The 20,395-nt window shown below is 45.4% G+C and overlaps 4 protein-coding genes across 4 annotated transcripts in view; 2 read left to right on the top strand and 2 right to left on the bottom strand.

Moving 5' to 3' along the window:
• Positions 1–3,839: 3,839 nt before the first annotated feature.
• On the top strand, positions 3,840–4,112 carry EAH_00034430 (hypothetical protein; the record flags this gene model as incomplete). The annotated part of the gene is made up of 1 exon (XM_013395804.1): positions 3,840–4,112. One exon carries the CDS (start codon positions 3,840–3,842, stop codon positions 4,110–4,112), a length of 273 nt encoding a protein of 90 aa, XP_013251258.1.
• A 297-nt stretch (positions 4,113–4,409) lies between these two features.
• Positions 4,410–5,564, bottom strand: EAH_00034420 (asparaginase, putative; the record flags this gene model as incomplete). The annotated part of the gene is made up of 3 exons (XM_013395803.1): positions 4,410–4,419; positions 4,582–4,664; positions 4,851–5,564. The coding sequence occupies 3 exons, from the start codon at positions 5,562–5,564 to the stop codon at positions 4,410–4,412; spliced, it is 807 nt and encodes a 268-aa protein (XP_013251257.1).
• A 6,661-nt stretch (positions 5,565–12,225) lies between these two features.
• On the bottom strand, positions 12,226–17,586 carry EAH_00034410 (DnaJ domain-containing protein, putative; the record flags this gene model as incomplete). The annotated part of the gene is made up of 9 exons (XM_013395802.1): positions 12,226–12,399; positions 12,620–12,706; positions 13,578–13,661; positions 15,134–15,245; positions 15,466–15,590; positions 15,959–16,160; positions 16,360–16,472; positions 16,708–16,794; positions 17,401–17,586. 9 exons carry the CDS (start codon positions 17,584–17,586, stop codon positions 12,226–12,228), a joined length of 1,170 nt encoding a protein of 389 aa, XP_013251256.1.
• Positions 17,587–18,959: 1,373 nt separating this feature from the next.
• Positions 18,960–20,395, top strand: part of EAH_00034400 (hypothetical protein, conserved) — a gene marked incomplete at both ends in the record, with an annotated part of 3,791 nt that continues 2,355 nt past the window's right edge. Inside the window, one exon of the mRNA XM_013395801.1 lies at positions 18,960–20,395. This exon is cut by the window's right edge and continues 5 nt beyond it. Coding sequence (XP_013251255.1) covers positions 18,960–20,395 — 1,436 coding nt within the window.

Raw genomic sequence — 20,395 nt, 5'->3', positions numbered from 1 at the left:
ATAAATAAATAAATAAAGATATATATATATATGTTCCTATATATATATATATATATATATATATATGTTGTACAAATGCATATATAAATAGATATGCATATATATATATATGTGCATATCTATATACAAATGTGTATATCTATTTATGTACAAATGAATGTACATATCCCTAAAAGAAAAGCGAAGACAGGAGACAACAGCTGAGACAGAGAGGAGACAGCAAAAGAGAGACAGAAGAGACAGCAAAAGACAGGAGGAGACACCATAAGAGAGACAACAAACAAGGGATAAGAAGCACCTTGTTTTATACACATATATATAAATGAATATAAACATATATATATATATTTATTTATATATCTTTCTTCTATAAAAGCAAAGCTTTATAGAAGAGAAGGAGACAGTCTGCCGCCTCTTTGTTTGTTGATAAGATAAGAGAGACAGCAGCAGCAACAGCTCGCGTAAATTTACAATGCGTTCTTCTGTCTCTGTTGTTTGTCTCTCTTTCCTTCCCTGTCTTTGTTTTTATCTGTCTCTGTCTTTGTCTTTAAGTATTTATATCTTTATTTATTTACTTCTTTATGCATTTACATCGGTGTCTCTGTCTCTCTTTGCTGGCGTTGTCCTCTCTCCTTTGTTTCTGTCTCTCTCTGTCTCTGCTGCATTTGCTGTCTCTCTTTGTCTTTGCTGCATCTGCTGTCTCTCTTTGCTTCCTTTGTCTCCCTCTGTCTCTGCTGCATTTGCTGTCTCCTCCTGTCTCCTTTGTCTCCCTCTATGCCTCTGTCTGTCTCTGCTGCATTTGCTGTCTCCTCCTGTCTCCTTTGTCTCTCTCTAGGTCTCTGTCTGTCTCTGCTGCATTTGCTGTCTCCTTCTGTCTCCTCCGTCTCTGTCTTTGCTGCATTTGCTGTCTCCTTCTGTCTCCTTTGTCTCCCTCTATGTCTCTGTCTGTCTCAGACAGAGACACTGTCTCTGCTGCATTTGCTGTCTCCTTCTGTCTCCTTTCTTTCTGTCTCTGCTGCATTTGTTGTCTCCCTCTTTTTATATTTGTCTCAGTCTCAGTCTCTGTTTATTTTTCTGTCTCTTTTTGTTTTTTTTGTTTGTCTTTGTTTGTTTGTTTTTGCTGCACTTTCTGTCTCTTTCTGTCTCCTCCTTGCTGTCTCCTGTCTCCTTTCTGCTGCACTCTGAGCTCAACAAGCATAAGCAGTTTCTTCGGTGTATATATACACCACAGCCACAGCAAATCACAAAACCCTCGCTGCATTTGCTGCTGCTGCTGCTGCTGCTGCTGCTGTTGCTGCTGCTGCTGCTGCTGCATTTGCTGCACTGTACGTACACCGCAACAGGCAGCTCAGCAGCAGCCACTAACATTGACAGCAAAGCGAAGAGACTTACGCCTCCCCTGTTTCTACTCCATTTGCTTCACTTGCTCCATTTGCTGCACTTTCTTCTGCTGCTGCTGCTGTTGCTGCTGCTGCTGCTGCTGCTTCAGTCTGCTGCTCGATCACTTCTCTGCGCACAGCAGAGACAGCAGACTGCAGCAATACAAACTGGAATGAGAAATATATAAATATATAAATAAATATATAAACATATAAATATACAACATATATATATAAATATATACATACGTATATGCATATATACTGCATTTGCTGCTGCTGCTGCTGCTGCTGCATTTGCCTTTGCTGCTGCATTTGCTGCTGCATTTGCTGCTGCATTTGCTGCTGCATTTGCATGTATTTGTGTGAGCAGATTTACGAGTCTTGTGTGGGGTCTTGAGGATCTGTACATTGAGTTTTAGTTTTAATTTTATTTAAACAAACAGTTATTTCGCCTCTGAGATCTGTCTCCATCATCGCTTTAAGCTGTCTCCCTTTGTATCCCTTTCCTGATAAACAATATAATATATATAATATATATAATATATAATTAAATAAACATTATTAATTTAATTTATATATATATATATTAAGCATATATTATAAACAACCAGTCAAGCGTTCAGCGTAGCGATGGTAGTCTCTGTATATTAATTTGTATTGATTTGTGCTAATTAATTAATAAATTAATAAGTAAATATATATAATGTATATTATAAATAAATAAATAAATATATGCATATACATATATATACATATACAGCCATATTGATATTAATTAATATATAAATTATAAAGACGTCAGGATAGCCTCTGTATATTACTTTCTATAAATTTATATATATTTGTATACATAAATAAATTTATATATCTGTTTATTTATTTATATTTATATTGATTAAAATATATATAATTAATAAATACTCATTGAATAATATAATTTGGTGATGATAGCCTCTGTATATTCCTTCCTATGACTATTAACATATATATATACATATATATATTTATATGCATATATATTTATATATATTTATATATATATATATTTGTTTATTTATATTTATATCATCAACACATACATATTAAGTAGTATAACATAGTGACGATAGCTTCAGTCTCTTCCTATGAATTACTAATTCTTTAATATATTTATTTAGACATTAATTAATTAATTTAAATAGATAAATAGATATAAATATAAATAAATATATATATTAATTATACGTACCCATTAAGTAATATAACTTAGTGACGATTGCTTCAGTTGTCATATCTTTTGCGCAGATTACCCCGAGAGAAGAAATCCAAACACCATTTTCATAGATAAGTAGATTTGTAGCTCCTTTACTGCATTGTGTAGCAGCAACAACTTCAATACCTTGTTCAATAGCCCCTTTAATTGCATTATAGAATGAAGGGTTATTAGGGGCTGTTCCGGCTCCAAAGAGTTGAAGAATAACAGCAAAAGGACGTCGTTTGATAGAAAAAATAGATTCTAATACTTCAATAGGCATACCGGGTACAAGCTGAACTGTACATACACTGCAAATAATATCTGTAAAGACTTTAAATGATGAAGAAGATAAAGGAGGGGCTAAGCGTAATCTATCATGAATAACAACATCAACGCCTATACTTCCTATAGACGGGAAGTTAGGCGACGAAAATGCATCCATACTTGCGCAGTTTGCTTTCGTCACCCTTGTACCTCTTAATATAAAAGAGCCAAATACTACTACTACTTCTTTCAACTCAGAGTAACTCGCTACTAACAAACTCAGTCCTACGTTCCGCTTCGCATCGCTCGATATATGCACTGCGCAAACAAACAAACAAACAAATTAACAAATTAATTAATTAATTAATTAATTAATTAATTAATTAATTAATTAATTTATTTATTTATTTAGTATTTTATCTTCATGTAATATAATTTGTTACATTGTTTTGTGATACAATACATATAATATATATAATATACATAATAAACAATTTATAATATACAATATATAATATATAATATATATTACACAATAAATATAATGTATAATATATAATGTATAATATAAATATATCAAGTACTAACCGAATAAATAAAAGATAAAAAATAAACAAATTACACAAATAAAAAAATAAAACAAACACAATATCCAGATCATCAAAATATACATAGCAAGTAAAATATAATATATACATATATATAAGTATATATATATATATATCTATAAATATATATATATATATATAAATGTATATATATTATATATAATGTACTAACAGTAGGCATTGAGAGACAATCGTAAAAAACAAATTCAAAGAAATGCATCCACCAACCAACTCCCATGCAGTACCACCACCAACAGCAGCAGCAGCAGCAGCAGCAGCAGCAGCAGCAGCAGCAACAGCAGCAGCAGCAGCAGCAACAGCAGTATCAGCATCTTCAGCAGTAGGATCACCATGGGCATCAGCATCCACAGCAGCAGCAGCAAGATTATATCAACATCAACAGCAGCAGGAATAGCAGCATCAGCATCAGCAGCAGCATCAGCAGCAGGATTAGCAGCATCAGCATCAGCAGCAGGATTAGCAGCATCAGCAGCAGGATTAGCAGCAGCATCAGCAGCAGGATTAGCAGCAGCATCAGCAGCAGGATTAGCAGCAGCAGCAGCAGCAGCAGCAGCAGCAGCAGCAGCAGCAGCAGCAGCAAAGCCTTACTCATTGGTAGAGTAGAGCCTGTGAGCACTACTGTCTTGCCTAAGTTCTCTAACATAAAACTCAGCATAGATGCGGTGTACGCCATCGTATCTGTCCCGTGCAGCACCACAAACCTATGCAGCAGCAGCAACAGCAGCAGCAGCAGCAAGAGCAGCAGCAGCAGCAGCAAGAGATTGGTGATGATAAAGGCAGAAAGGGAAACACACATACACGCAAAAACAGCAGACGAAGCAGAAAAAAAACAGCAGCAGCAGCAACAGAACAGCAGGAGCAGCAAGATAGACAGAAGCAGCAGAATCAGCAGCAAAAGCATCAAAAGCAACTGCAGCAGCAACAGCAACAACAACAACAAGAGCAACACGAGCAGCAGCAGCAGCAGCAGCAGCAGCACCGGCAACAGTGACACCGCAGCAGCCGCAGCAGCCATAGCAGCAGCAGCAGGAGCAGCAGCCGCAACAGCAGAAGCAGGAGCAGCACTAAATACCCTTCGTATTCGTCGTAGAAAGCCTCGATTTGCTTGGCTAGAGCAACATATTGCTGCTGCTCTAAGTCGCTGCTGTCTACGAGCTGATCCCACTCAAGAACATCAAACAGCGGTAAGCTGTTGTCTTGCATCTCCGAGCAGCTTGTTAATCTTCTTGCTAATCTCGAAGGCTTTAAGCATGCATCTTTTGATGCGTAGTTCATACATATTGTGCCTCCGATGATTATCACCAATACCCGTGGCTTTGCTGCTGTTTCGGGTGTACATACAGCTCGCAGCATTGTTGAATGCATTGATTGCAGCTTCTCTTCAATATAACGAACACGCCCTACACTCTTTTCAATGTACTCTTCTTCTTCTTCTGCTCCTGCTGCTGCTGCTGCTTCTGCTGCTTCTGGGGATGCTGCTGAAGAAGATACTGCTACGGCTGCTGCTGCTGCTGCTGCTGCTGCTGGTGCTTCATGAACGTCTCCCTTTTTGCTCTCCTGCTGCTGATCTGCTGCAGCTTCCTCTTTAGAGGCAAGAGGGCTCGTTAGCTGCTGCTGCTGCTGCTGTTGCTGTTGCTGCCGCAGCTGCTGCTGCAGCTGCTGCACCTGCTGCTGCAGCTGCTGCACCTGGGAGAGAGAGGCAGCAGATTCGCATATACCCGCACGAGGAGCAGCAGCAACCCTCTGGATTGCAGATAGTGCTGTTGTAACAGGTTGGGAGTGCCCTTCGTGTAAGCACGGCTGCTGCTGCTGCTGCTGCTGCTCCTCAGATAGCAGAGCTAAATCTACTTCTTCTGCTGCAGCAGACATGTGCAGCGGCGTAGCACCAGCAGAAACACAAACAATGCTGCTTTCAGAAGAATGCACTACATGGCCGCGCTTTGAAGCAGCAGCAGCAGCAGCAGCAGCAGCAGCAGCAGCACGGGGGGGGGCAGCAGCACCACCCTTCACTCCCCCCACAGGCAGTAACAGCGACTTCCTTTCATTCTGCGACATTATGAAGCTGCAGCAGCGAAGAAGAGAGACAAACAAAGACAAAAAGTATAGAGCTCTCCGCTGTACAGAGAGAGATACAAAAGGTAGGGCCTTCTGGGGGTAAGTGCAGAGTAAGATAGAAGAAGAAGACAGGCGAAAAGGTGTTTAAAAGAGAGAAGAAGTAGCAAATGATTTGCTTGTGCTGCTGCTGCTGCTGCTGCCGCTGCTGCTGCTGCTGCTGCTGCTTCAGTCGGTTATGAATCCTTCCTGTAGAGAAGCAAAGAGAGAAACAGAGAGCAAACAGAGTTTGTTAGCATTTATCTTGCAGACTCTTCTTAATAAACAATAATTAATTAAATTATTAATAAGATAATAACAATTTAAATTCAAGAAGAAAGAAAGATATAGAAGAAAATAAACCTTATCTCTTGTTGCAATCGATGCAGTGGTGGTGGTGTAGTATACACACATTTGCGGTGTATATACACCTCAGAATGCGGAGAAAAAGGGGGAAATAATAAATTAATTTAATTAATTAATCTAATTATTTATCTTATTCTTATTATTTAATCAATATAAAAACATAATTGTTATTTTTGTCGTCCTTTTCTGCTGCAACCACATGCTCTGCCTTCCTCATGCCCCTCAAGCCACCCATTCAGTGTTTATTGCATTCATTTGTTTATAAATAAATAATTAATTAATTAAATTAATTAATTAAATTGATTAATTAATTCGATACATAAATACACAAACAAATGCACTTTACCCCACAGAACAGGCAGCAGCCTCACATACACCGCGGCACCTGCAGATACACCGCAACCGCAGCAGCAGTAGCAAGAGCAGCAGCAGCAGTAAGAACAGTAGCAACAGCAGCAGCATGGCAGCAGTAACAGCAGCAGCAGTAGTAGCAGCAGCAGAAGTAAGAGCAGTAGCCGCAATAGCAGCAGTAGCAGCTGTAGCAGCACTAGTAGCAGGACAGCAGTAACAGAGGCAGCAGCAGCAGCAACAGCAGCAGTAGAAGCAGCGGAAGAAGCAAGAACAGCAACAGCAACAACAGCAGCAGCAGCAGCAACAGCAGTTGCAGCAACAGAAACAGCAGCAGTAGCAACAGCAACAGCAACGGGAGGAGCAGCAGCAGGAGGAGGAGTCTCCTTTTTGCTCCAGCTGCTGCTTTAAATGCAGCAGCAACATCTGCATGCATAAAAAGACGCAGCAGCCTCCTTCTGTGGCTTGCACTGACATGCGAGAAAATTGTTTAGCCTTTAGTAGGCAGCAGAAATAAATTAAAATAAATAAACCTAAAGACAGACATAGCAAAACAAAAACAAACCCAGCAGTAACTGTCTCCTTAAGACCCCTCTATAAACTGTCTCCTTTGGGCCCCCTTAAACAGTACCGTAAGGGGGCCCCCAGTAGACTGTCTCCTGGGGGGCCCCCCCTATGGAGACAGTCTCCCGGGGGCCCACCTGGGGGCCCCTATAGCGATAGGTATTGTCTCCTTGGGGCCCCCTTAGGGACCCCTAGGAAACAGTCTCCTGAGGGCCCCCCTATGGAGACAGTCCCCTGGCCCCCCCGCTCCCCCTTATGGAGACAGTCTCCTGGGGGCCCCCCTAAGGAGACAGTCTGTTAGGGCCCCCCTGTGGAGACAGCCTGTTAGGGCCTCCCTATGGAGACAGTCCCCTGGCCCCCCCCCTATGGAGACAGTCTCCTGGGGCCCCCCCTATGGAGACAGTCTCCTGGGGCCCCCCTCCCCCTACGGAGACAGTCTCCTGAGGGCCCCTAAAGGGCAGTCTCCTCTGTGGTTTGCTGGTCTGTCTCTGTTTGTGTTTCATAGATGTCTGCTGAGGGGGAGAATTATCAGTTTAAATGCGTTAGTAGGTAGGCTGAGATAAACAAACAAAGGAAGCAACGCTGTCTCGGGTGTATCTGCAGCTGCTGCTGCTGCGGTCACCTCACCCTAAACCCTACACCCTAAACCCTACTGTCTCCAATACAATAACAAGCCCTAAACCCTAAACCCTAAGCAACGCAGCGTACGGCCGCTGTTAAAACCTAAACCCTAAACCTAAACCCTATGCACTGTATATGCTGAAGAGCTCAGGGGTCAGCCTAAACTCTAAACCCTAAACCCTAAATGTCTCCTTTCAAGACGTATCTGCTGTCTCCTTGGCTGATGCTGCTGTCTGTACACCGTAAGAGGGCAGTCTATCTAGAAAGAAAGCCCCCCATTAATATTATGATGATTATTAAAAGTCAAGAAGTCTAACCTGAGGTGTATATACACCTCAGGGGCGGCGCATGCAGCACTCACAACCCCCTCTTGTGTCTTGGAGACAGCAAATAAATAGTGGATGTGTCTCCTTTAACAGCTGAGGAGGAGCAGCTAGGAGTCTCTCTTTGTCTGTCTGTCTCTGTCTCTATTTAAAAGGAGACACTTAAACAGGAAGAGACAGCAAGAGACACTCAGGCGTCTCCCAATAAGACTGAGACTTCATTAGGGGCCTCCCTAGGGTCCCCCCTAGGGGCCCCTAATGAAGGAGACCCCTCTTGTAGTAGATAGGCTGACGGGTTAGCTGTGGATTAGCAGCAATCTCAGCAGAGGAAGCAAATTGTGTCTCCTTGTAGGAACATTTTCTAAGTGGGCGAAAGGCACTTAAACAACGTGCTGCATGCAGCCCCCTTGTTGGGGCTTTCTCTCTAAATCTCAGCACTTCTTCTGGGGGCCCCCCCCAATCATTAAACTCAGCAGAAGGAGACAATAACTCAACGGGGGTATTCAAATCTAGTAAGTGCAGATGTCTCCCTTTATGCGCATAACACACAAACGATGCACCAACTAAACCCTTACCCTCTTCACATTTCTCTGGGGCCCCCAAGGGGGGCCCCTTCCTTTGCAGCAACCCATCCATTTGGGGGGGCCCCTGGGGTTGGGGGGGCCCCCCCAAATGGGGGGGCCCCTGGAGTTGGGGGGGCCCCTGGAATTGAGGGGGCCCCTGGAATTGGGGGGGCCCCTGGAATTGGGGGGGCCCCTGGAATTGGGGGGGCCCCTGGAATTGGGGGGGCCCCTGGAGTTCTGGGGGCCCCTGGGGGGCCCCCCACTGCTTTCTTTGCTGTTGAGTTATAAGAGTATATTGACTCCTGCGTTTATTAAGACCTTCAGCAGGCACTGCGTGTATGTTTGCTGCTGCGTCTGCTGCAGCTGCAGCAGACGCAGCAGCAGCTTGCGAACTGCTGCAGACCCCGCTGAAGCGAAGACGACGGTGGGGGCCCCCAGGGGGGCCCTCATTACATTCTAAAGAAGGAGATGAATAGAGTGCGCAGTTAGAGGGGAAGCCCTCAGGTAGAGACACACGATAGGGGGGCAGCGGCGCAGGGGGCCTGTCGCAGATCCTTGCTGCTGCTGCTGCTGCTGCTGCTGATGCTGCTGCTTCTGCTGCTGCTGCTAGAGGAGAATCTGGTTTAGGAGGCCAGACGGGCTGAGCAACGAAGGGCACTTCGTAGAAGAGAGGAGACGCACTGAGAAGGAGACACTCAAAACAGAAATAAACCTCTTGTACAACCCCTAAACCCTAAACCCTAAACCCTAAACCTTACATCCTACACCTTAAACCCTAAACCCTAGAACCAAAATTCCTTCACACTAAACCCTTACCCCTAAAGAATAAACCCTAATCATCAAAACCTAGACCCTAGACCCTAAACCCTAAACCCTAAACCCTAAACCCTAACTCCTCTAAACCCTCGGGAGTACCCCTGTCTCCTTCCACCGTCGCTGTCTGTGTTGTGCATTTGCTGTACATTGACTATCTTTGAATCTGTTTGTCTCTCTTCTTAATCTCCTTCATTCTCAGTGCCTCTTCTGTCTCCTTTCTGTCTCCTCCTCTGTCTCTTCTTTTGGTGTTGTCTGTCTCTGTCTCTGTCTCTATCCCTGTCTCTGTCTCTCTCTCTCTGTCTCTTTCTGCTTCTCCCCTCTCTATCTCTCTACCACTCTATCTCTTGCTGTCTCTCTCTGTCTCTGTCTCTGTCTCTGTCTCTGTCTCTCTCCTGCTGTCTCTGTCTCTGTCTCTGTCTCTCTCCTGCTGTCTCTGTCTCTGTCTCTGTCTCTATTTGTCTCTGTCTCTATCTCTATCTCTGTCTCTGTCTCTATCTCTATCTCTGTCTCTGTCTTTGTCTCTGTCTCTGTATCTCTATCTCTGTCTCTCTATCTTTGTCTCTATCTCTGTTTCTGTGTCTCTTTCTCTATCTCTATCTTTGTCTCTCTATCTGTGTCTCTGTCTCTGTCTCTCTTTTTGTGTTGAAGATATGCTGTTGTTCTTTGGCTTTACCTTCTATTTTTGCTGCTGCTTCTTCTTCTGTCTCCTTTAACTTCTTCTGTCTCCTTTTGCTGCTGCACGCAGCAGCTCCAGCTGTCTCTGTATGTATTAGATACCCTCAAGGGCTTCTTGCTGCTAGAAGGAGACAGCAGCAAAGTCTTTCTATCTATAAATGCATATTCAAATGCCTTCCTGCTGCTGCCTCCCTGTGGGGTGTCACCTGCTGCAGCAGCAAATGCAGCAGGGTACAGCAGCCGCACAAGAGCAGCAGCATCAGAAGAAGCTACACTCATCGTACTAGCAGCAGCAACAGCAGCAGCAGCAAGCTCCTGCTGCTTCACCACCCAGCTGCAGCAGCAACTGCAGCAGCAGCAAGTTCCTGCTGCTGCAGCACCTCTTCACTTCAGCAACAAAAGGAGAAGCGAAGGCGCAGCAGCAACAGCAAATAGCAGCACAAGAGTAGAAACCCCTTCAGCCTGTTGCTGCTGCTGCTGCTGTTGCTGTTGCTGCTGCTGTCGTCGCCCTGCTGCTGCTACGGCTGCTGCTATTGCTGTTGTTACTGTCAAGGTCCTGCTGCTGCTGCTGCCGTTGTAGCGTCAGCTGCTGCTGCTGCTGTTGCTGCTGTTGCTGCTGCTTCTGTTGCTGCTGCTGTAGAAGCTATTGCTGAGGTTCTGATGTTTGATGTGTATTGAATAGGATGGTGATGCGCTGCTGCTGCTGCTGCCTTTGCTTCGATTGCTACTGCTACTGCTGCTGCTACTGCTGCTGCTGCTGCTGCTGCTGCTGCTGCTGCTGGCGAACACTCAGCACCTGAAGGATAATATTATTAAAGAGACACAAAAAACTGTTTCCGTCTGCAACGAAACTCAGTGCAGCAACAGCAGCTACAGCAGCAGCAGCAGCAGCCACAGCAGCAGCAGCAGCAGCAGCAGCAGCAGCGCGGGCCTTCACCGATGCTCTGGACGCGACCACCGGTCAAAGGCGGCGGCGCCAAATGAAGAGGCGTACAAACCCTAAACCCTAAACCCTAAACCCTAAACCCTAAACCCTAAACCCTAATTTTTAAAATAAAATAAGGGAGGAAATAAACTCAAGAGGCCCTCTTCTTCTCTGCAGAGCGCACACAGACCACCGAAGGGCTGCAGCGCCAACCCTAAACCCTAAACCCTAAACCCTAAACCCTAAACCCTAAAGAACCCTAAACCCTACTCTTTACGCTAAACCCTAACCCACATATTTTGTTTTTCTTTTGTATATTCTCTGGCTGAGCTGCAGACAGCAATAATTTCTAGCGAGATGCCTATACACCCGAGATGAGAAGCTTTTAAATAAAATGCATCTGATATTATTTATTAAATAAGTTTGTATATACAATATTTTTTATATATAATGTATTGTAGGTTTATTAGGCTGCCTATGTAATACGTGTATATATATACCTATATATTACACATATGTATGCGCTTTCATGTGCATATATATATATATATATACATATATATATATATATGTATATATGTATATATATGTTGTATGTATGTATATATGTATAATATATGCATATATATTATATATATAATATATATACCTGCTGTATATACACCTGAGTTTGTTGCTAGTATGCTTCAACATCCGTCGGCTCATCTCAACCAACAACAGTCAAAGGATAGAGCAGCAGCAACAGCAGCAGTAGCAGCAGCAATAGCAGCAGCAATAGTAGCAGGAGCAGCAGCAGGAGCAGCAGCAACAGCAGCAGCACGCGTTGTAAGAGTGACTGCGGTGTACGTACACCTTATGAAGCCCCAGGTGTTTGCTTCCTCTCTGTTTGCATGTTTATAAAAAGAAAATAAACTCGTTTAGAGGCAAAGGGGGTGCTGGGGTGTACATGCAGCTCTAAATACAAAAAGCGTAGGGTATAATAATATATTTATTATAATCTCAGGTGCACATACACCCCAATATAATAGTATGCAGACGCTGTCTCTAACAACTCTATATCTTCTAAACCCTAAACCCTAAACCCTAAACCCTTAAACCCCTGAAAACCTAAACCCTTAAAACGCGAAAACCCCTTTTATCCCCAACCCTAAACCCTAAACCCTTGAAGCTCTAGGGCCCCTTACACCCTTTAAACCCTAAAGCCTACACCATAAACCCTAAACCCTAAACCCTAAACCCTAAACCCTTGAAACTCTAGGGCCCCTTACACCCTTTAAACCCTAAACCCTAAACCCTAAACCATTAAAGCACTAAACCATACACAGTTAGCCCTCTCCTAAAGTAAAGCGATGAGAAACCGATGAGGGTTTGGTCTCTGCTATCTAAACCCTCGCTGGAGGTGTTTGAAGAAGAGACAGATATATTTAAAGCTCGTCGCGACTTGCTTCTTGTTCCACCCCTGACCCTGCTGCTGCTGCTGCTGCTGCTGCTGCACCCAGCACAGGGGTTGCTGCTAGCTTGTACGGTAGCTGCTCCCCTCCAATTACTCTGTCTATAAACTCTTCTATCGATGTCTTCGTCAGAGGTGGCGTCATCCGCTGCGCAGCAGCACAAACAAAAACACAAAAAAAACATCAATGCAGTGTATATACACCTACATGCATGCATGCATGCAGGTGTATGCATGCATGCATGCATGCATGCATACACTACTCAGGTGTACGTACACCTGAATGCATGCATGCACTCAGGTGCATGCATGCATGCACTCAGGCGTATGTATGTATGCATGCATGCATGCATGCAGCAGCAACTCACGGTGTAACGCTGTCTCTTGGGTCTGTATGCAACTAGCAGCTCCTCTTTGCTGCCACGAACAAAGCCGAAGGCGGAGGCGAACGCCGGCTGCAGCAGATACACCCCAAACCCTAAACCCTAAACCCTAAACCCTAAACCCTAAACCATAAAAACAAACAATGCGGGGTCCGTGCTACCACGCATATAAACCCTAAACCCTAAACCCTAGAAGGAAGCGCATTTATCTCAAGAAGCCTGAAGTGTGAGGCATGTGGGTGGAGATGGTGAGGCCCGTCTAGGGTTTAGGGTTTAGGGTTTAGGGTTTCCATACGTTCTTATCCGCTGTAACATAGACCAACTTAACAGGGTCTGTTTTATATTTTGCTGCTAAACCCTTAATACTCGTGTAGGCCTCGCGTGCAGAGCCCCAGGCAGCAGTCTTTGAAGGAAGTAATAAAATAATACAAAACTAAAAAACAATAAACACAGACAGAGACAGCAAAGAGAGACATTAAACGTAATTATATATATATATATATATATATATAGGCAAAGGAGACAGAGACGAGAGAGACAGCATCTAAACAGAGGTCAGAGACAAATAATATAAAGCAGAAAAACACAAAAAAGAAAGGAGACAGACAAGAGGAGTGAAGAGAGACAAAAAGAGAGACAAATAATATAATATAAAGCGAGGAGACAGAGAAGACAGAGACAAAAAGAGAGATAAATAATATAATATAAAGCGAGGAGACAGAAGCAAAGAGAGACAAAACACACAAACACCAGAAGACCAGTGAAGAGACAAATGCACAATTAAAAAAGAGACAGACAGACAGAGATATATATATATATAGATAGATAGATATATAGACAGAGAGATAGATAGATAGATAGATAGACAGATAGATAGATAGACAGATAGATAGATAAAGAGAGAGAGACAGAGACAGAGGGATGCAGTAGGTGGTTGTCTTACTTGTGAATCTTGGGGTGTACATTCACCTGCCTTTACTCTACGAGGAGTAAGGGGGTGTAAAGGATTTGTATGACGAACTCGCGCCTAAGAAGACAACAAAAAGACCCTCAATGGGGTGTACAGACACCCCAACATGCATGCACACCTTCCTTCCTTGCATGCATTCTAATAGCTCCGGGTGTATACGCAGCTCATATATAATCAGCATAATCAAGACGCTTTCATAACGACAGACGCATTGGAGCTTGTATGCACAGATGAGGTGTATAAACAACTGGGGTGTATGCATATGAGTAGTTGTGGTGTACAGACAGCTGAGGTGTATAGACAGCCTAGATGGATAGACAGCTGAGATGCATAGACAGCTGAGATGCATAGACAGCTGAGATGCATAGACAGCTGAGGTGTATAGACAGCTGAGGTGTATAGACAGCTGAGGTGTATAGACAGGTTGTTTGTATTCGTGTAGCATAAGAAAATGCGTGATAAAGATACGCAAAGAAGCTGAAAACAAAAGAAGAAAGAGGGTTTTCCGAGGCGAATAGCCTACTAAACAACAGCAATAATAACACTAACAACAACAACAATAATAATAAATAAATAAATAAATAAATAAATAAATAGATAATTATATATACCTGATTAGCGAGAGAAGCAAGAAGAGATATAAACTTCTCAGGCTCTAAGCCTCTTAGCTTCCTCCACTCGCCTTGGAGTGTATCTACATCGTTTAAGAGTAGAAGGCTAGGGACATCTAAATAAGGTGTAGCATGATAAGCATTAAACTCTGTCTCTTCTTTAAAATACTCGTCTATCAAACTCTTCTCTGAAGGATAAATTATCCCTATATCCAACTGTCCTTTAAAATATAAACCCCCCACAAACCACTCAGGAGGCGCCGGCCGTCGACGCGCAAACAATATCACCTGCATGCATGCACAAATATATATATATATATATACATTTATATATATATGTTTATATATATGAATGTTTATATATATATATGCATGTTTATATATAGATATATATAGATATATATAGATATCTATGTTAATATATAGATATCTATATGTACAGATATATATATATATATATAGACAGATATATATATATACATACATAGATATATATATATATATATATTTATGGTTATATATATACGTAGATATGTTTATATATATATACATGTTTATATATACGTAGATTTATTTATATACATATATATACATCAAAAAATAAACAAACAAAACGCAGAAAGAATGGCAGTAAAAGATTAAATAATTAAAAATAAATATCTTTAACAATAAAACTATGAACATAGACAATAATAATAAACAAGCAAACAAAACAAAACACTCAACCCTAAGCCCTAAACCCTAAACCCTAAACCCTAATCCCTAAACCCTAAAAGTCTCTTCCTCAACAAAAACAAAACAAGTATGCAAAAATGCAAAGACAGAAACTGCTGAGCTGCGCGCGCAGCGAGAGAGCCGCCTGAGCAGACTCAAACCTTAAACCCTAAACCCTAAACCCTAAACCCTAAACCCTTGTACCTTAGCCTTGTGGGGGTTGCGTGTAAGCCAGTCCTCCATATTATCGAATGTAAGGGCAGTTTGATATTGCGTAAGCCTTTCGCTGATGAAAGCCAGGATATCTTCAAACTTCCTGAACCACAAACCCTAAACCCTAAACCCTAAACCCTAAACCCTAAACCCTAAACCCTAGGGTTCACAAAAGGGCGGCATTCATGTGAGAAGGGGTCAGGGTAAGTTTAGGGTTTAGGCGAAAAAGGGTTTGCGACGAGAGCACCCGATGCAGAGCGCTTATCCCCCCTCCCTCCCCAGCCATCTAGGGTTTAGGGTTTAGGGTTTAGGGTTTATCGTACTTGCGCCCCGTATAAAGAATCGGCTCAGCCTTCTTGTCTTCACTAAAGAAAAACACAGAAGGATAGCGCTTGCCTCGGCGACACAGAGGCACCTGTTTGTGGCTACGACAATTCACCGCCGCAAACTGCGCAGACACCCCAAAACCCTAAACCCTAAACCCTAAACCCTAAACCCTAAACCCTAAACCCTAAACACCAAACCAGAAACTCTAAGCGCGAACCCCTGAACACTAAACCCCAAACCCTAAACGCAAAATCCTGAACAATAAATACTGCACCCCGAAACCTAAACCCTAAACCCTAAACCCTAAACCCTAAACCCTAAACCCTAAACCCTCACCGGCACTACACGATAGAGTCTTTGTGCTGCAGTGGCGAATTCCATAGTGAATGTTCTGCAGGGGTTGCAGTGAGGGTTATATATAACGACAACTAATAAGCTGTCTCTCTCTAGTACTGTTCGTTCATAGTTTTGAGGGTTTAGCTCATCTACATAAACAATGTCTTGATATAAATCAGCATCCCAGTCAGGCTCCTGCTGCTGCTGCTGCTGCTGCGATCGGAACTCAAACCCAAACCCTTTTAAATACTCCGGCATCTCCCCTGAGAAATTAAACTTCATACGGGGGCCCCCTCCTTGGGGGCCCCCCCCTCCGCCACCACCAAACCCAGCGCCGCCGCCAGCAAACAAATTCCTAAACATAAACCCTAAACCCTAAACCCTAAACCCTAAACCCTAAACCCTAAGCCCGCATATCTGTGCAGATGGAGCCACGAAGGAACCCACTACAACAAAAAAAAACACTGCAAACCCACACCCTATATGTACCTATCCTTCCTGCTCCTACCAAATTAGGGTTTAGGGTTTAGGGTTTAGGGTTTAGGGTTTCTTACACAAACTCGCTGAACGGGAAACCCGCATCTGCACCCCCAGCACCGGAGAAAACTGCCTCGCCCTCCTCTCCAAACGCATCGTACTTCTTCCTCCGCTCAGGGTCACTCAGCACCTAAACACAAACCCTAAACCCTAAACCCTAAACCCTAAACCCTAAACCCTAAACCCTGAAGTGTAGTATTTATTTCTACGTTCAGGGTCAACGGACACTTACATACAAACGCTAAACCATAAACTTTTAAAATCTTTAACTCTAAACCCTAGTGCTTGAACGCAAACACTAAACCCTAAACCCTAAACCCTAAACCCTAAACCCTAAACTCTAAACCCTAAACCCTAAACAGCACCTCGTGGGCCTTCGCAATCTCCATAAATTCTTTCTCCTTCCCTGGAGCCACATCAGGATGCAACTTCTTCGCCAGCTTCCGGTACGCCTGTAATCACAAACCCTAAACCCTAAACCCTAAACCCTAAACCCTAGGAAATAGAGCGCAAAAGCGTCGTCTTGGGAACCCCACTAGTGAGTTGGCCTCGCAGCTTACCGCTAGGGTTTAGGGTTAGGGTTTAGAGCTAGGGTTTAGGGTTTAGGGTTAGGGCTTAGAGCTAGGGTTTAGGGTTTATGTCTCCCTGCCTTGTCTATAGCCTTCTGGCTTGCGTTTCTCCGCACGCCCAGCAGCTGGTAGTAATCCTTAGACCTTGGTGCTGCAGCAGCAGCAGCAACAACAACAACAACAACAACAACAACAACAACAGTAGCATCAGTGGCAGCAACGACAGCAGAGGCAGTAGCAGCAGCAACAGCAGTAGTAACAGCAACAGCAGCAGCAGCAACAGCAGCAGTAGCAGCAGAAACAGCAGCAGCAGATCAAAAGCGACGAAGCCAATGCACAAATATAAACACTCCAATCAGAAGGCAGCAGCTGAGATCAGAGACGCTGCTGCTGCTGCTGCTGCTGCTGCTGCAGTAACGAGGGCTACTCAGCAGCAGCAGCAGCATCAGCAGCAGCAGGAGCAGCAGCAAGAGCAGCAGGAGGAGACACACCAGCGTCAACAAGTGGAAGGCCCCAGTCGCCTAGAGGAGAACTTTGAGGAGAAGGCTTTGCTGCTGTGTTGCTGTTGCTGTAGCGGTTAGCAGGCAGCAGCAGCAGCAGCAGCAGCGCTGGCAGCAGAGTTAGGGTCTTGCGCAGCAGCCATAGAGGCCGCGATGCCCTGGACGAGACATGCATTGGGAGGCATCAAATAAGGAAGGCTGATGCTCTTGCTGCTTTGCTGCTGCTGCTGCTGCTGCTGCTGCCGCTACTGCTGTTGCTGCTGCTGTGGGTCGCCTTGCTGCAGCAGCCGCTGCTGCTGCTGCTGCTGCTGCAGGGGCCCCTTCTTCTCAAGCTGCGTGTTGTGCTGCTGCAGGAGGCCTTGCGATTCAGGTTTGATCAGAGGGAGGGCAGGTGCTGCTGGCTACTGTTGCTGCAGCAGAAAAGATGAGTTGCAGGAGCTGCAGCAGCAGCAGCAACAACGGCAGTAGCAGCAGCACAGCAGACGTGAGAACCGGCTAGCCAAGCACTTCCTTTGTTCAGGGATTTAAACGCAAAGCGTTGATGCTGATCAACCGATGGAGACAGGTGAGGACCCGCAGCCGCCTGCTGCTGCTGCTGCTGTTGCTCCTGCTGCTGTGGTTGCTGCAGCTGCCGCAGCTGCTGCTGCTGTCCCTAGAAAGCCAGTTAAAGTCAAACAAAGAATACAAAAGAGGCAGTAAGCAAATCCACAGCCGCCGACGCAGCAACTGCGCAAACGCTGCTGCAGCTGCTGCTCTCCGTGCTGCTGCTGCTGTTGCCGCTGCTCGTTAGCAGCCCCGTCTGCCTCACTTAGCTGCGCCTGCAGCTTTATACGCTGCAGCCTGTAATATTTGTTATAAAATAAAACAAAACAAAACCCTAAAATAAACAAAAAGAAAAACAACAGCCTCAGACTCTGCCCAGACACCGCTCTTCCTGCTGCCTCACTTCAGCTGTCTGTACACCGCAGCCCCAGGCTCAGCAGCAGCAGCAGCAGCAGCAGCAGTAGCAGCAGCACCAGCAGGGCGTGCTCTTGTGCTTCTTACACGTTCCTGGTTTAGTTAAGGGCAAATAATTATTATTTATTTATTAAAACAACTTTTATTTGCTTCTTTTTCTTCCTGCTGCTGCTGCTGCTACACTCTAGTGCTTGATCTCGAGCAACAGCAGCAGCAGCAGCAGTAGCAGCACATTGGGGGGCCCCGGGGCCCCCTCTTTGATCTTCTTTCTTCTCTTCTGCAACAGCGCCTTTACTCAACATCCCTGCTGCTCTTCTTCCTGCTGCTGCTCTGCTGCTGCTCTGCTTCTACGCTGCTGATGCAGCTGTTAGAAGCCTTCTTTTTAGTGCTGCTACACTCCTGCTGCAGCTCTTAGGTTGACTCTCTAAAGGCTGCTCCTCGGTGTCCTTCAGCGGTAGCAACAACAGGTGCTGATCTTGCTGCTGCTGCTGCTGCTGCAGCTACTACTGCCGCTGCAGCAGCAACAGCTGCTGCTGCTGTTGTGCTGCACTTGCAGCGAGGACAACAGCAACAGCATCAGACGCAGCAGCAATGGAAGCCGATGGAGGAGGCAGCGCTGCAGCAGCAGCAACAAACGGTATTGCAGCAGCAGCAAACTATGTTGCAGCGACACCAAACGGTGCTGCAGCAGCAGTAAACACTGTACCACCAGCAGCAGCAGATGATACTGCAGCAGCAGCAGGTCAAATGGCAGCAGCAGCAGCAGACAGTGGAGTGCCAGCCGCAGCAGGTGATACAGCAACAGCAGCAGCAGCAGGTGGTGTTGCAGCAGCATCAACACAAGATGCGGCAGCAGCAGCAGCAGGTGTGGGGCGTTGCTGCTGGCGTTGCAGTTTGCGTTTAAGGGGTTGCCGCGACCTGCATCTTTATTGTCTCTTTAAACCAGGTGTATCTTCTGTATGTGCAGCAGCAAAAGCAGACGCTGCATTTGAGCTGTCTCCTCACCTCCCTCCGTCTCCACAGCAAATGTTTACTGTCTCTCTTTGTAGCTGCGGAGGCGAGGCGGCGCCTCAGCCTGATGCTGCTGCTGCTCCTGCTGCTGCTCCTGTTCCTGATGCTGCAGCAGCAGCAGCAGCTGCTGCTGCTGCAGAAGGCTCTCCTTTGCCTGCAGAAGCAGCAGCTTGTCCTGAGTGTAGAGGGCTCTGCTGGATAGACAACTGGGGGCCCCAAGGGGGCCCCTTGTGTTTGCTGCAGTTGCTGCGAACCTCAGCAGCAAACCCCCAGCAGCAGCAGCAGCAGCAGGAGCAGCAGTTGCCGCTGCATGCAGTGGCACTCGCACGGTTGCTGCTGGCTGCGGGCCTCACGGGTAGAGCGCCCGAAGGTCTGCTGCAGCACTCCAGCCACCTTGCTGCAGAGCCCGCAGCAGAAGCAGGAGCAGCAGCAGCAGCTGCTGCTGCTGCTGCTGATAAGTGCCTCTCCTTAGAGCCTAACTCCGCTTGGGCTGCTCTAAGCCGCCCCTTCTTTCATCAACTCCTTACCGTGCAGCTTCCGGGGTGCCTTGCTGCTGAACCTGCAGCAGCAGCAGCAGCAGCAGCAGCAGCAGATGGAGACGCAGCTGCAGCAGCTGCTGCGGATGCAGAAGTGGTGTCTTTGAGGCAATTCGTGAAGATGCAGCTCCTCCTTGCGCTGCTGCGCTGCGGTGCTTCTCGTCTAGCGGCGATGCAGCAGCTGCAGCAGCAGCAGCAGCAGCTAGCAGCAGCAGCAGCAGCAACAGATTGGCCCGACTGGGCAGCAGCAGAAGCGTGCCTCCTTAGTGCTGTAATTGCATGCAAGACCCACGGCAACAGCAGCAAGAGTCCCTCAGTTGCTGCTGCTGCAGCAACTGCTGCAGCAACGGGAACAGCAGATTGCAGTGTTGCAGCAGCAGCAGCAACAGCAGCAGCTAAGGCTGTTGCTGCAGCAAACGGGAAGGAGATATGCTGCGGGCAGCTTAGCGGCCTCACCTTCACTCTGAGGTCCCTCGTTAT

The sequence above is a fragment of the Eimeria acervulina genome, genomic scaffold, assembly GCF_000499425.1.
Source record: "Eimeria acervulina Houghton genomic scaffold, Eah_scaff352, whole genome shotgun sequence".
Taxonomy (NCBI): domain Eukaryota; phylum Apicomplexa; class Conoidasida; order Eucoccidiorida; family Eimeriidae; genus Eimeria; species Eimeria acervulina.
Note: the sequence above shows the minus strand (reverse complement) of the source record. Positions and strands in the feature narration are given on the sequence as shown.